At 46.4% G+C, this 14,959-nt stretch overlaps 1 protein-coding gene across 1 annotated transcript in view; it reads right to left on the bottom strand.

Moving 5' to 3' along the window:
• THSD7B (thrombospondin type 1 domain containing 7B) overlaps positions 1–14,959 on the bottom strand; it is a 713,545-nt gene that overhangs the window by 57,859 nt on the left and 640,727 nt on the right. Inside the window, exon 17 of the mRNA XM_060257141.1 lies at positions 6,442–6,583. Coding sequence (XP_060113124.1) covers positions 6,442–6,583 — 142 coding nt within the window. The remainder of the gene's footprint in view (positions 1–6,441; positions 6,584–14,959) is intronic.

Genomic DNA, 14,959 nt, shown 5'->3' with positions numbered 1-14,959 from the left:
AATTTGCCCTCTACTACCCCGAACAAGAGTTTCAGCCTGCTCCCATTATGAGAGACAGCTCAGCTCGGCATTTTCCTTCCCCGGAAGTCAAAATGCAATATGTATTTTGACATGACTAACTCCATTTTGAGCATTTGCTACTAACCCTGAAACAGAGGCCTCGCATATCAAAGCAGAGGCAAAGATGTTACTAACCCCTGCTGTGAATTCCTCTGCATAGTACTAACAAAAGCAACAGTTCTTTGAAGATAGCATGCCTCAAGGAGAGCCAGCAGGGCTCCTCGTGAGAAGAGGAACCACAAGCGATAAGGGGCAGGGAAGGTGTTACTTGTAGTTCAGAAGTGTGAGAATGTAGTATTGTTTAGAAACCCTTTGATGTAAATGGTTTAAAGCTGTGCCTTTCCCGCCAAATGATATCAGTTCCAATGCTCCCTTGTCCAGAACCTTGAGATATCAAATAAACGCCTTAACATTTGCAACAAATGGAAGTCCGTTTACTTTGAACCTCCATCGTCTGACACATTGCCCTCATGGAAGGCCTAAAGTATGTGAGGCCAAGGTGGCAGCACAGTGGCCTCCTTTGTGGCCCAGCCCTTGCAAGTGCCTGGCACATTTAGAAGAGGAGCAGCATCTGGGGCAGCAGTCAGAGGAATGGTGGAGCCCAGGGCCCACCAGCATGGTTTGGAGCACCTTTAGGGACAGAGAAGGCTGGAACAAGCTGGCGGAGCAGTGCGTGGCTCTGGCCTGTGCCAAGAGGGAGGCAGAGGCAATTCAGTTCCAAAGGGTGGGGCAGATGGGAAGCATGGTAGCCAGGAGGCATCCTAGCAGACCACAGCCTCCCACAGTAGCCAGGGAGAGTTTCTTACTGGATGACAGGGTGGCCAGGGCTCAACTAGGAGTGGTAGATCTTGCTGGGCCTTGTCTGGGCAGTTTGGGGCTGGCCAGGTGTGTAGCAGGGCATGCATATGTGAATCAGCTGGGGGTTCTTGGCATTGCAGACAGTGGGAAGGCCACAGGGCCCAAGAAAGGAGCGGGGCATAATATGGGCAAGCAGCCTGTGCTCAGGGCTGCCCCCAAGCAGGTAGTACCCATATTCTCTTCTGTTGAGGAAGTAGGGGATTATAGCAAGCTGGCCATCATAGCCAGGGTGGAGGCACTCAAGCAGTGGTTTTTTTTTTTTTTGGGGGGGGGGTGTCTCCCAGGCCAAAGTGACCTACAGAGGAGGCACAAAACATGGGCATGTAACCAGATGTTTTAGGATAACATTTTGACTTGCTTGTCTGCCTTGGAGGACAGGCCTAGCAAGCCCAGGGGACTGGGGTAATGGAGACTGTCATAGCATGCCAAGAGAACAGGGCTGACATGAAAGAGGTGGCCTGGACGTGATCCAGATGGTGTCAGAAGAAGCTCCAGCCATGGATGGGGTTAAGGGGCAGTGGCCCATTGTGGCCCTGGGATCAGCCTGCTGCCTCTGGTTTCCTGACCAATTGCACACAGGGAGGAGGCAGCACCATCACAGCATGAGACTTGGCCCTGGGGAGTGGGACAAGAGGTCCTCACCACCACCCCAGACATCGCAGGGGGCCCCTTGGGGTGGCTGGGGATACTCTGCCCTTGAGAGGCAGCTTATCGGGCAGTTCCCAGGAAGGCCTTGCTGTCTGGGGACCACCTTTCTTTGGGGACAGGTGACAAGATCTGTTGAGGGGGTGTGTGGATGTGTTTACACTGCTTTTTAATAGTTGGAGAAGAAGGATAAGGAAAGGAGTAGCTGAGGAGGAGGCATAAGGAGGACATGAGGCAACTGGCTGCCAGGGTTTTCCTTCCTTCCTTCCATCTTTTTTTTGGGGGGGGGGGTATTTTTGTATATTTGAGGGGTGTTTGTGTCTACACCTACTGTGGTCCTGAAGAATATTCAGAGAGGTGGCTGAATAGAGTCTGCCCCTGTCATCTTAACTGGGTATTTCAAGGAAGTCTCCCATCCAAGTACTAACCACAGTCAACCTAGCTAATCTTCCGAGATCTGGCGAAATTAGGCTTGCCTGGGCTGCTGCCGGGGGTTTTGATTTATGCTGGTGTGGTTTCATGCGCCCAGCTGTGGTGGGCCTCTCACTGTGGCAATACTTTGATATAGTGTACTGCAGAAATTGTGACTTCATGGGCCCAGTATGATGAGGAGTTCCGTATGTGGAAGGGATGGGATCAGACTCATCCAGTCATGTCACTAGCCAGGCCCAATGGAAGGGATCAGTCTGACAGTGAGCACCAACTTCCTGGTAGCTCAGGCACCCACGCTCAGGCAGGGCAGTCAATTCAATACCATTTGCTTTGCTGGGAGCTCAGTTCACAAGGAGCATGTGGCTGTAAGACTTGCAGATTCAGACATGAGTGTCCTTTGTGTAGAGGTCCCCACACATTCTCAGCATGCTCCCAGGTGAAGTCCTGGGTAGGGGTTAAGCGGCCTGGGGAAGGGGGTGCCAATCCACTTACTGACAAAGGGACATAGCTCAATTAAAGCTGAAGGAACTGGAATTCTGGCTGTAGATTTATCCTAGGCAGGGGATGAATTGTACTTGTTAGGTTTCATATATGGTTTTCGCATCCTGTGTCAGGGCCAGGAGAGACCCCACTAGGCAATTTGCGCTTGGTCAGGGGGATGTAGCACATGGCCGGAGGGTAGATTGTGAAGGAATGTTCATAGGAGAGGGTGCTGGGCCTCTTCTCATCCTCACCAGTGCCTAATCTCTGAATATTCCCTCTTGGGATGGTGCCCAAGAAGGCACCATGACAGTATTGCCTCATTCACCACTTGTCCTACCTGCGGGGGAGTCTGTTGGAGTTTCCAAGTTCTCTACCTGAAATCATGAAATAATTAACTATTTGTTTATGCATGCTGATATCTTAGCTAGTTTAAGTTTAGAGACCCAATAGGATAGCCTGCATGTATTTGCCACCAGAGCAAAGTGACAATATGCTTAATTAGTTAGGTTTGGGATTCTCCAATTTGGTAATCAATAGATCAGAAGATGTCCCAGAGGATGGAGGGTTAGAAAGTTTACTGCTCTTTGTCTTAACTCTCCCCTGGGACAAGCACGAGTTTTAGACTTTAGAGAGTCAATATGTGTCCTGACTGATCCTGGCCAAGACTCTTCCCCCACCCCTTGCTGCCAGCCCCCGGAACCCCCGAAGCCCTGCGGGCACCAGCATGGCCATCTGGGAGTGCTCCACGGCCCCATTCTGTGCAGCTGGCCCCCAAAGACCCTGCACCTATCCTGGCGCTGGCTCAGCTGGCCGAAGATACCCCGCAGCCCCGTCCTGCACTGCTGCCCCCCCAATGCCACCACACCTCTCTGTCTGCTGGCTCAGCCAACCAAAGGTGCCCCGTGGCCCCGTCCTCCAGGGCATGAAGCAGGAGCCCCTCCCAGCCTGCGGGCCCATCCACAGGTCTAGGTGGCCCATAATATGGCAGCTGTGGCCCCACCCAACCACCAAAGGTGGCTGCCGGGCCCTAAAGGCTCCAATAGCCTCCTCACTGGGCCCCCATACTGGCCACTGATGGCCCGAAGCTGCGGAAGGCCTGCAGGGGTGGCCCGGGATTGCAGGACACCACAATATGGAGGTTAGTGAAATGAGAGAGGGTGTTAATCCTTTGTGTTCTAGTTTTCCCCAGTTACCCCTCCCTCACTGGATAAGTAAAGATTTCCTTTTAAGCTAATACATGTGTTGGCTGCTTTATTTTTACTTTGCATATCTGTACTACCAGAATACCCAACAGAGTTGGTGAATGATGTGATACTGGACTACCTGTGCTCAGTGCAATACCCGTATTTTGACCAGGCAGTGTGCATTGTGTACCACTATGGTGTGGCGGCAGAGCTGGCCAAGTGCAATATTAAATCTGCTTTCTACCTGCTGCCTGCCATCCCTCTGACTTTGAGTTGCTGGGTTTTGCGTTTGATGGGCAATATTATATGGACAGAGCTCTGCCAATAGGATGTGCCATTTCCTACACAACGTTTGAGTCCCTTCTCGGAGTGGGCCTTGCGACACTGGCTGGGCACTGCCCATAATCCGGATGATTCATGTTTGTGGGCCCACAAGGCACTGGACAGTGTGCCAGATGGTTGGATAGTTTTGTTACTTTATCTGAGGAGTTCGGGGTCCAGCTGGCCCATGAGAAAACAGAGGTGCTGGGAACTGTCCTGACTTTCCTGGGGGTAGAACTAGATAGAGGTAGGCAGTGTTCTAAATCACCTAGGGACAAGACTGATGAGCTGTGGATGAGGGTTCCTTGTGTTAGCGGGAAGAGGAAGGCCACACTGTGGAGTTGCAACAGTTGCTGGGCTTTACATGCAAGGTGGTGGCACCAGGCAGGGCTTTTCTGAGGAGGATTTATTTATTTAAACTTCTTGACTACCCTTCCCTGTAGAACAGGGCTCAGGGTGGTGCACACCAGTAAAATACATTCATAATTTAAATTCACACTTAAAAAGAGTAAAAATACAACAATTAGCCTGATTAGATATTGCTGGGGAACTTCAGTGGACTCATGGGGAGGGGGGGCAGAAACAAGAGTGCCAGACAGATAGAAACCATCGCTGTCCTCGACCAAAGGCCTGGTGAAACACCTGTGCCTTGCAGGCCCTGTGGAACTGCATTAGGTCCTGCAGGGCCTGTATGTTGTTTGGCAAAGAGTTCCACCAAGTCAGAGCCAGGACCAAGAATGCCCTGGCTCTGGTCAAGGATAGTTGGATATCTCTTGGTCTGGGGATCACCAGTAAGTTCTTGTCTGCAGACAGCAGTTATCTTTGGGGGGCAGATGCCATGGCCAGACGGCAGCTCCTCCACCACAGGATTAGGGTCACAAGTAACATGAAAGTGGATCTGGAGGTCTGGGAAGAAATTTCAGGCTCATTTTTCACCTCTCCTTTGATTGGCATGGGAGGGGGATGTTTTTGTCTACCCTGCACTGCTATCAGAGGAACAGCATGGAGATTAGCTGTGGTGAGCCTGTTAAACAGGTTGGTCACTTGGCAGGTTAATGCGGCAAACAGGGAAAAGAGGATTCAGTGAGCACCAGAGGGCAACTGAACCATTTTGGGTATAGGGGTCCATAAGGCTTGGCCTTCAGATTATGTGGCCTGGGGGAGACTGAGGACTGCTTTTGGGACTGCCCCTCTAAGTTTCACAGCTTGAGGGGGTGGAGCTCCAGGGGGTACATAGTTTGCTATGCCAGCTGGTGGTGAGCCTGTGGCATGGCTCGCACCTGAGGCAAGAGGTGAATCAGCCAACATATGGCAGGGAGGTGATCTGGGGTGACACTCGGCCTAGACCTATTTCTGCACACTGTTGGCCCTTGCTGTGAGGGAGTAAATAATTAATAAAGCTGCCCTTAGTTTATTCTCACCTGGTATCTGTCTCTTTCTTCTGACTGGGGGGAAGGCAAAAGTTCCAAATATGCATTGTGGGCAGGGCTTTTTTTTGTAGTGGGAACTCCTTTGCATATTAGACCACACACACCCTGATGCAGCCAATCCTCCAAGAGCTTACAGGGCCTATGTATTTGTACTTAACACATTCCTGGGTTGGGGCAGCACAGTTTTGCCTCTTCTTTCCATCAAGATTAATGGATTCATTCTGTGTACCCAGAAGGTTGCATCTAACAAAAGATTGCAGTGACCGTTACATTTAATATGCAAGTCCCCTATGTGTATAGTTAAGTTTTATATTCTAAGTTTTCCACTGGTTAAACCTTTGTAACCCACTTATGCTTGTATGGTTCCTATACTGAAGATCAGTCTTGTATAATTACAGTTTTTGTCTGCAATGCCAACATAAGCTATAAGAACATAAGAAACCTTTGTATGCTCAAGCATCTGAATAGCTTTACTCATGTCAGTGAAAGCACTCATACGCTATTGCTTTCTGTTAATTATGTAAGTGGAAAATAGCAGGTCTAGTTTAGCAGAATAAGGCTACAATCTTAGGCACACTTACTCGGAAGTGAGTTCCACTAAACTCAGTGGGACTTCCTTCTTACTAAAGAGGCATAAGGTTGGCTGTACTAAGTAGATTTTAATTGAAAACACAAGAATGCCTGGAGAGCGAACAGACATAATTTTAGGCAGGCATTTTTAAATATAGGGCAGCTTATAAAATTTCTGATTGAACACATACTTATATTATTATTTCTCAGTTACATAGTACTTTCCAATGTACAAAGTATTTTGCTGTTCTCAGTCAATCTCATAACAATTAACACCTAAATAACTGAGCTACCTTAGGCTGAAAAAAGAATTTGTTCTTGGTTCTAGCAAGCTTCACAGCTGGCTTAGATTCAGCCTTTCCAGTATCTATCTTCCTTCCTTTTACTATCCATCCCTCTCCTTTAGACAAGTATAAAGGAGCATAAATCAGTTCCAAATCCCAGTGGCCTGCACTTACCTGTTACATTGTAATGATACTGAAAACAATTTTGATTTAGAACACAAGGCAGCATTTGAGAAACTTCAGGGCAGGTCTTGGGATTTAAAGGAGATCTCAACACTTGGCGTGTTCGTGTCTGCATTATATTGGCGTCACAAGGCTGGAGAAACAGGATAAGATGAACGTTAACAGAAGAATGAAACAGTGTCGTTAGCACACAGACTCTGAATAATCTCTTGATCAGGTCATGCCATGTCCTTTCTGATGGCAGTCATTCAAAAAAGCTGTGTGATTTTGCAGGAGAGAACCACACAAACTGTTGGGATTTGCCACAGTGGGTTCAACAGCCAAGAAACTCAGACTGCCGTTTGGTTTGAACAGCTGCTTGACTCATTGGTTTCTGAAGCTGGTATACGGTAAAGATAAAATGCCGGCTACACATATATGCCCATGCACTGATGCAGGTCCACTAATGTAGGTAGCCTATCAGCTTTGCATCCTTACCAATTTTGCTTTCAGGTACAGGGAAAGAACTGTGTTCTGCTGGCTGGTGAACTTTTGCATGATATAAGGCTCTGGGTGGGGGGTGGAATTCCAAAACGTATTTTATTTCTTTTCTGTCAAACTTCTGTACAAGCTCTAGGAATGTATCTCATACGTAACCTCATGATTAATGCTCAAGAAACCCTGAAACATAATTCTGAAAACTCTTTACCTAGCCTCCAGCTGTATTTTTAGTAATTTAATAAACTCAGTTCAGATATCATTGATCATTGTCTTGATTAAACAAAGGAGAATTTATCCTTGTGCTGCACCTCACATATTTAATTTGTCTGAATTTGGAAACTGAATTGAAAAATTATAGAAGTAGAAAGGCCCAATAGCCCATTTAGTCCAATCATTGTCACTAAAAGGCTATTTTTTTCCTGTTAAGTAAATAAGGTTAAAATCATTACCTGGTAAACCTTTCCAAATCAGGGCTTTTAAAAATGTTGATTAGACAAGGGCCTGAGAACCAAGAAGTACAACTATCATGTAACCTGGCTTGGGAAGGGCGGCAATCTGACAATGTCAGACTGTGTCTGTTTGCATGAACATCAGTGACTGGGTTCAGTGATCTGCCTCACAAGCCTTACGCTTTGCACCCAAACTTCAGAGGAGAGGCAGGCAGCAACCAGAGGCTGGGCTTTCCAGCAGTAGCACCTTGCTTACAGAACCCCCCTCCCCTTGAGCCTTGCCCAGCACCCGCAGTGCTTTTTCCTTCAGGCACCAGGCCAAAACCTTCTGCTTATTCAAGCTTTTCATTGGAATTAAGCTGTCAGTAGTCTATTTTTGTAGGGTAGACTATGTTTATATGCTGGGTTGGATTTTAATTGCTATCTTCTATGTTTTGTTTTCATTGTTTTTATTTTGTAAACTACCTGAAGCTGGTTCCTGCAGAGGCAGAATAATTTTTTTTTCCTAAATAAATAAATAAATTAACTTGCTGGTGATGCCTTAAGCTTCCACCTCAGGGCTCCGCCACACTAGTTATAAGAATGCATGGTGGAGCCCTGTGACATTTCTGGCAGAGGCAGCATAAACATTTTCTAAATTATCAAAAAGAAAGTATCTAAGTGAGAATACACTTCGCCTGAGCCTGCTTTGGCGGGGAGGGTGGGATATAAATCTAATAAACTAAACAACTAAACATATGGAAAGGGAGCAAAGGCTGCCATCCTATCTTAAAGAAGGCAAACTAAACTTATTAAGTCAGTTTAATTCGATTTAACTGCCAACCTTTTTGCATATCCTGTGTGCAGAGTTATTCATGTCTATGGCCACTGAAACCAATGAATTTAGACTAGATTAACTCTGCATAGGATTGCATTTAAATGTAGATGTGTTTCAGTTTAAATTCTGTTGCTCCTTCTGTCTTAACACTTGGGGAGAGGGGTGCTGAACTAGCTCATTCCATTCAATGGCATTCCTCTTCATTAAGTGCAATGCTGTGCTTAAACTTGTTTAATAGGACTGTACTGCCCATATGCAACATCCATATTCTTATTTTTTTTAAAAAAAATTCCAACTTTGCCAATATGGAAGTAATGTTGTTTTTCTAGTAAATATTAAAATGGCTCATCTTGGTCTATGGTGAGTTATTTCTAGCACAAGATGCCACAAACCTGACTGTCCATGTAAGACCTTCCCTACTGGCAGTGGGGAAAGCCAAGGGATTGACCATGCCCCTGTCTGCCCTCCTGCATGGTGACAAGGACACCTTTAAGGGCAGCCAAATGAACAGGCAGCATGTTCAGCAATTTAATTGCTGCAGCCACTCGTAAAGGCCAATTATGTAAGCACATACTTGTAAGTGTCTTAACCTGCTATACTTCATCATGGATGCTAGTGACATTGGGGCTAATGGGGTTACTTAAAGTGATTTAAGAGTAGCAGAATTATACTATGGAAAAAATGGCAAATTCTAGGCCATTTGATGCCAAAAACAGCCCTCTTATTGATTCCAAGGAAAGAGAAATGAGACAAGCAATAAAGCAGAAAAAAGTCCCTGGCTTCTAAATACTAAAATTAAGCGCACATTAAAAGTTCAGTTAAATGTCTTTGATTATATTTAATTAATGATAAGAACCAATTTATCCCTGCAGAGGGAGGAATCAAGAAACTGAGGAAGTGTCATGGGCTGGTAAAAAAATTCTAAGAAAAAGATCTGTTTTCATAAATATTGGTGATTTTCCCAGTAACATCCTTCCATAAATCACACACCAAGAGCTCTATCTTTCCCCATTTAAAAGTTCATTAACTATACAGACCACAGTTCAAAACCATGTACTTCTATTGCCTTGCAGCTGCCATGAAAGAGAGAACTTGAACAAATGTCAGAAGGGGGACCTCTGGAATCTTCAAAAGGAGACTTGAGCCACTGCAGCTCAGAAGCTCCATTCTGCTGCAGCTTCGCCTCATGCAACACTGGCACTGCTCCAGATGGACTGCAGTACAGTTATTTCGTCTCCCTCTAGCAAAATGAGAACGAATACAGAATTTGACCCCAAGTGTTTTCTTTTTGGACATCTGCCAGGAATGACTTGGCTTTCTGCTGTTGCACTGACTCTGAATTAAGTAGATGATATTATTCTGTTATCTATCTCCTTGTTGTATAATTTCATATGGCAACCTTATTGAAACCTCTGCTGCTAGCCAGGGAACAGTCACCCAGGCACATCTCAGGTCAACCATTATTTTTAATTACTTGAAAACTAATCCTGCTGTGAAGTGTTTACAAATCATTATTACCTTTTATGCAATTAATTTGTCCTTGCAGGCAAGAATAATAGTATAAATGATTTGTCGTTAAAAATCAAAAAGAAGTATCTCGCTACCAATTAATGCTTTATTGCATTTCTTTTGCTTTGTTAAAATCAATCACAGCACCAAAGAAATCAGAAAGGGCTGGCTTCTAAATGACCACTTCTGTTTTCTTCAGCATAAAACATGCTGCTTGAATTCTTTGCAAGTGGAGGTGAAGCGGGGCTGAAATAAAAATATATTAAATAACGTAAATTGAAGGCCATTAATTAAGCAAAAGGGCAAAAAGATTTTTAAAGTGCTTGCTAGGTATCTCTGAAATAATCCTTCAAGATTGCGAAAGTAGGGAAAGAGAAGCGTAAGGCAGCAAAAGAGAAAGCTAATCTTTGACCAAGTGGCTCACTGCAACTGCCGAAAAGAGCAACTAGAAACTTGCTGGGATAAGCATCGAGTCATATACCTTGGAAAATCTTGGGATCAGGTCAAAGGGGCAAATGTGTTTTTTATGAAGGATATTGCTGCAAGAGTGTTAGCAACATCAATGCCATGTATGGAAAGACCCTCCCTGTCTCCTCCTTGTTCCTTTAGTAATATGACGCTTGTAATGATGTATAGGATGTGGGGTTGTCCTTTCCTGTAATTGGGCGAGTGTTTACTGGAAATGATTGTCTGGGACTATAAAACTGTAGACCTTCCTGCAATCGGGGCTCCCAGATGTGTTCAGACATGAGTCTGGTCTGGGGCCCGTGTCCACGTTAAATAAACCGCTGTTTCTTCCTGATTTTGCCTGTGGCCTTGTTTCTGCCTGACCACCAGCAGCTAAGGTTGCTGCTACAGAGGCTGTATTTTAACAGAATTACTTTTCTGTTCTATATTGGCTTATAGTTGTTGATTATATAGTCCTGCTTCAAAACTGGTCCCAAAATTACTGGATGCCAGGAAGCCAGGATCAGCTCCTCCTCTTACCTCGGCTGATGTCTACAGTATGCTACTTGGGCCCTGGCCATCATTGGAAACAACAATAGATCCCACAACCATCCGTACAGCAGATTATGGGGCAAATTCTAATGTGTGTGTATACCCTGTTCAAAGAGTGGAAGAGAAGCAAGCAACCTGAAAAGCTCCCTGAACAAACCTTGGGCAGAGTTCTGGCAGGAGACTGTCCCCCATCCCAGCCCTTTCAAGGTTTAGGGCTGCTTTGCCCAGGTTGAAAGAAAAGGTCAGGAAAGGTCAAAGGATTCTGTGCACAGCATACAACTTTTGACCTTTTCTTTACTGGGTTTATCAAAGGCCAACCCTAGTTAGACAACGGGGCAAGGAAATACCAGGGAAGGCCAGGTAGCTCTGTGGTAGTAGAGTGGAATGTGGGGAATCAAGAAGTCTCATAGGAAGCTCTTACTTCCCCTTTTGCCTAATCATCAAATTGGCCTGGTTTTCCTTCTGCAACCCTTCTGATTACTGGATTTCCTCACTCTACCTTGTCCAATTGGTAGGTTTCATCCCTTCTTAGCACACCCAGTCCCCACATTTCTTCTCTCTCCCTGTGTTATCCAGTCACTAGGTTAACCCCTTCTGTTGATGGAAGCAAGCAACTTAGCAAAAGAGCTACAATTCAGAGAATCTTTCACTCAGACGATGGGATATAACTGTAAGCCTCATGTCTTATAGTCCAAGCATGCCTTCCTGTTGTCACAGAAGCCTTTAAAGTAATACCGGCAATCTGAACTTAATATCATAACACAAAGATAGTAAAATACATTGCAATCATTTTTCCACACAACCCCGCCCCCCATAACTGTTCAAGTCCCTTATTCAGCTTCTTTATCTCTGTTTACATGACATATAAGAACTGGATATTAAAGTTGTGTAAGAGATTAATCAGACAGATAATGCAAACTACCAAAACCCTTCAAAAGATCTGAGGAAAAGATGTAAGTAGGCCAAAATTTGTCCCTAAAGAGCATTTGCTTAAGAAACTCTAGCCTTTGGTTCAATTTCAAAGAGCTGTGCTTGGGAAAATAAACATAACTACTGCATTTCTTGTAATCAATTACATTTTGCCCACTGTGGCTTACTGTCACTGACAGGAGCTGGAATTCAAAGTACAAAGAATCCACCTGCACTTTCACAAATTCATAGAATATAGGAAAAATGTTCTACTCAGGAAGTTGAACAAAGTTAACAATAAATAGATGCAAAACCAAAACAGATCTACTGTTAATCCACCTGTGCCAGTCCACTGCCTAATTGATTTTTAGCGGTTTTGCAGAAATGGTGCAATTGTGGATTTAATTGCAAACTCATCATTTTGACTTCAACATACTCTCATGTGGTCTGCATGATCTGATTATACCAGGCTGATTATACTAAACAACTATGTAGAGTTCTACTGGGTACTGTTTTTGAAGTACTGGACAAGTAGCAAGAGATTTATTAAACCTCTGACCGCTCAAGATACAGGACTAGTTCGATGGGGCACAAATTATGCAGGTCTGTACTGTACAAATGGAACATGCTCCATTCCAAGGTGGACTGTACTAAATTAGGGGTCATCAATGTGGTGCTCATGGGTACCACCCTCCCACCCAGAGTAGCAAGAATGCGGGCTGTTTGTACAGGCTCTCTTGGGGAACTTTCCCCCAGTGGCCTGTGTGAGCGGCAGGTGTCCTGGCTGCCCCCCCACCCAGAGTAGCAAGAATGAGGGCTGCTTGTACAGGCCTGCCAGGGGAACTAATAAAACATTCTGACGCTTGCACACTGTTATGCACTTGCAGGCACTTCCCCTCACTCTGGACACACAAGGGCTGCCCAAGACTGTGGTTACACACACTCAACAATGCACTTTCAATCCCCTTTCAGAGCACTTTCCCACTGGATTTTACGGTGTGAATTGGCAAAATCCAGTTGGAGCGTGCACTGAAAGTGCATTATTTAGCATGTGTAAGTTAATTCTGCATGCTCAGAGGTGCTTCAGTAATTGAAAAGATTATAGTTATGCATTGAATATTAATAGCTATATCTTCTGTCGTAATAGTATGTTTGGTGGGATGGTGAACAACGGGATTTCTATGTCCAACGCCTACCCGATCCCGCTGATAAAGGACCTGTTGAGCACTGTGGCCGAGGGCAAGGTGTTTACCAAACTCGACCTCTGCGACGCGTACTTCCGCGTGCGGATCAAAGAGGGCGATGAATGGAAAACAGCGTTCAACACGCCCATGGGACAGTTTGAATACTTAGTAATGCCTTTTGGACTACAGGGAGCGCCGGGGGTGTTTATGAACTTTATCAATGAAGTGTTAAGGGAATACCTGTACAAGGGGGTGGTGGTGTACCTTGATGACATCATTATTTACTCGAAAGACCTTGAATCGCATGTACCTTTAGTAAGAAAAGTGTTGACCACCTTGTATCAAAACAAACTGTATGCTAAACTGTCCAAGTGCGAGTTCCACAAAACGGAACTAGACTATCTGGGATTCAGGGTGTTGGGGGAGAGACTAGCCATGGACCCCGCCAAAATCCAAGCGGTATTAGACTGGGAGCCACCCCGAACCCGACGGCAGCTCCAATCTTTCATCGGGTTCGCAAATTTTTACCGCGGATTTATCAAAGGCTTCGCCCAGGTCATGCTCCCACTCACCGAGCTTCTAAAGATGAAGGGGAGGGGGGAAGAAGCAAAGAAACCAGGCGCACGCCTAACGTGGTCGCCCAAGTGCCAACGGGCATTCGTTGAACTCAAGAGGTTATTCATGTCCGAACCCGTCCTAGCCCACCCCAATGAGTTAAAACCTTTCGTGGTGCAATGCGACGCCTCCGACGTCGCGGTGGGGGCCATACTGATGCAGAAAGATGAAGAGGGGGAGCTCCAACCGTGCGCCTATATCTCACACAAATTTTCCAATGAACAAAGAAATTGGTCAGTATGGGACAAGGAAGCTTTTGCAGTCAAGTTTGCCCTAAAAACTTGGCGGTCGTGGTTAGAGGGAGCCCGTGTCCCCTTTGAAATCTGGACTGACCACAAAAACCTAGAAGCCCTGACTGGCCGCCACAAACTGACTGCAAAGCAGATTCGCTGGGCAGGGTTTTTCGCCAAATTCGACTTCGTGCTGAAACACATCCCCAGCACCAAAAACTTTTTAGCCGACGCACTGTCTCGCATGCCCCAGCACGACAGTCAAAAGGAGGAAGTAATAGACTCCCTCATCCCCCCCTCGGCAGTGGCCGGAGGAGTCACCACCCGCTCAGGGAAACAGACGGGAGCCCCCGAGCCCCAACAAAAAGAGCGCTTCGCAGCGGAAGCAGAGGCGGAAGGGAATGAACGGCCCGAAGGGCTCGAGAAAGGGGAGGGGGGACTCTGGCTCCACAACGGCAAGATTTACGTCCCCAAAAGCCTGAGGCAAAACGTGCTGGAACAGTGCCACTCCAGTCGCATAGCCAGGCATTTCGGTTACGTAAAAACACTGAACTTGGTAAACAGACAATTCTGGTGGCCCAAGCTAAAAAGAGACGTGTCAGAATTCGTCATTTCTTGCCCCACTTGCATCATGGCCAAACGCAGGGGGGGGGGAAGCCGCCGGGCCACTTGGTCCCCCTCCCCACGGCGGCCAGACCCTGGGCGGTTGTCTCTATGGACTTTATAGTAGAGTTACCGCCCTCCCCAGGGAAAACTGTCATCTTGGTGGTTGTGGACACGTTCTCAAAACAAGCGCACTTCATCCCGTGCAAAAAACTCCCCACGGCTAAGAAGCTGGCTCAACTATTCTTTAACCACGTGGTCCGCCTTCACTCATTTCCAGACAAGGTCATTAGTGACCGCGGGCTGCAGTTCATTGCCAACTTCTGGCGGGAGTTCTGTAAAATTGCGGGCATCGAGCAGGGGCTTAGCTCTGCCTACCACCCCCAGACAGACGGACAGATGGAGAGGGTGAACGGGCTTCTGGAGCAGTACCTCCGCTGCTATGTCAACTACCAACAGACGAACTGGGTCGAACTACTAGCTTTCGCAGAGTATGGGTACAACAACAGCCTCCATAGCTCCACAAAAGCCTCCCCCTTCCAGATAGTGAATGGTTACGAGGGGAAGCCCTTCCCGCACCTCCCCCTTCCAGCGGGGTCACCCGAACCAACATCCTGCCAGCAGTGGTGGGAAGGGGTGCGCGAGGGTTGGAAGGTGATACAGGAAAACCTAGAGGAAGCGAAGGAGGAGTACAAACGCCAGTTTGACAAAAAG

Source organism: Heteronotia binoei, chromosome 16 (genome assembly GCF_032191835.1).
Source record: "Heteronotia binoei isolate CCM8104 ecotype False Entrance Well chromosome 16, APGP_CSIRO_Hbin_v1, whole genome shotgun sequence".
NCBI classification, from domain to species: domain Eukaryota; kingdom Metazoa; phylum Chordata; class Lepidosauria; order Squamata; family Gekkonidae; genus Heteronotia; species Heteronotia binoei.
Note: the sequence above shows the minus strand (reverse complement) of the source record. Positions and strands in the feature narration are given on the sequence as shown.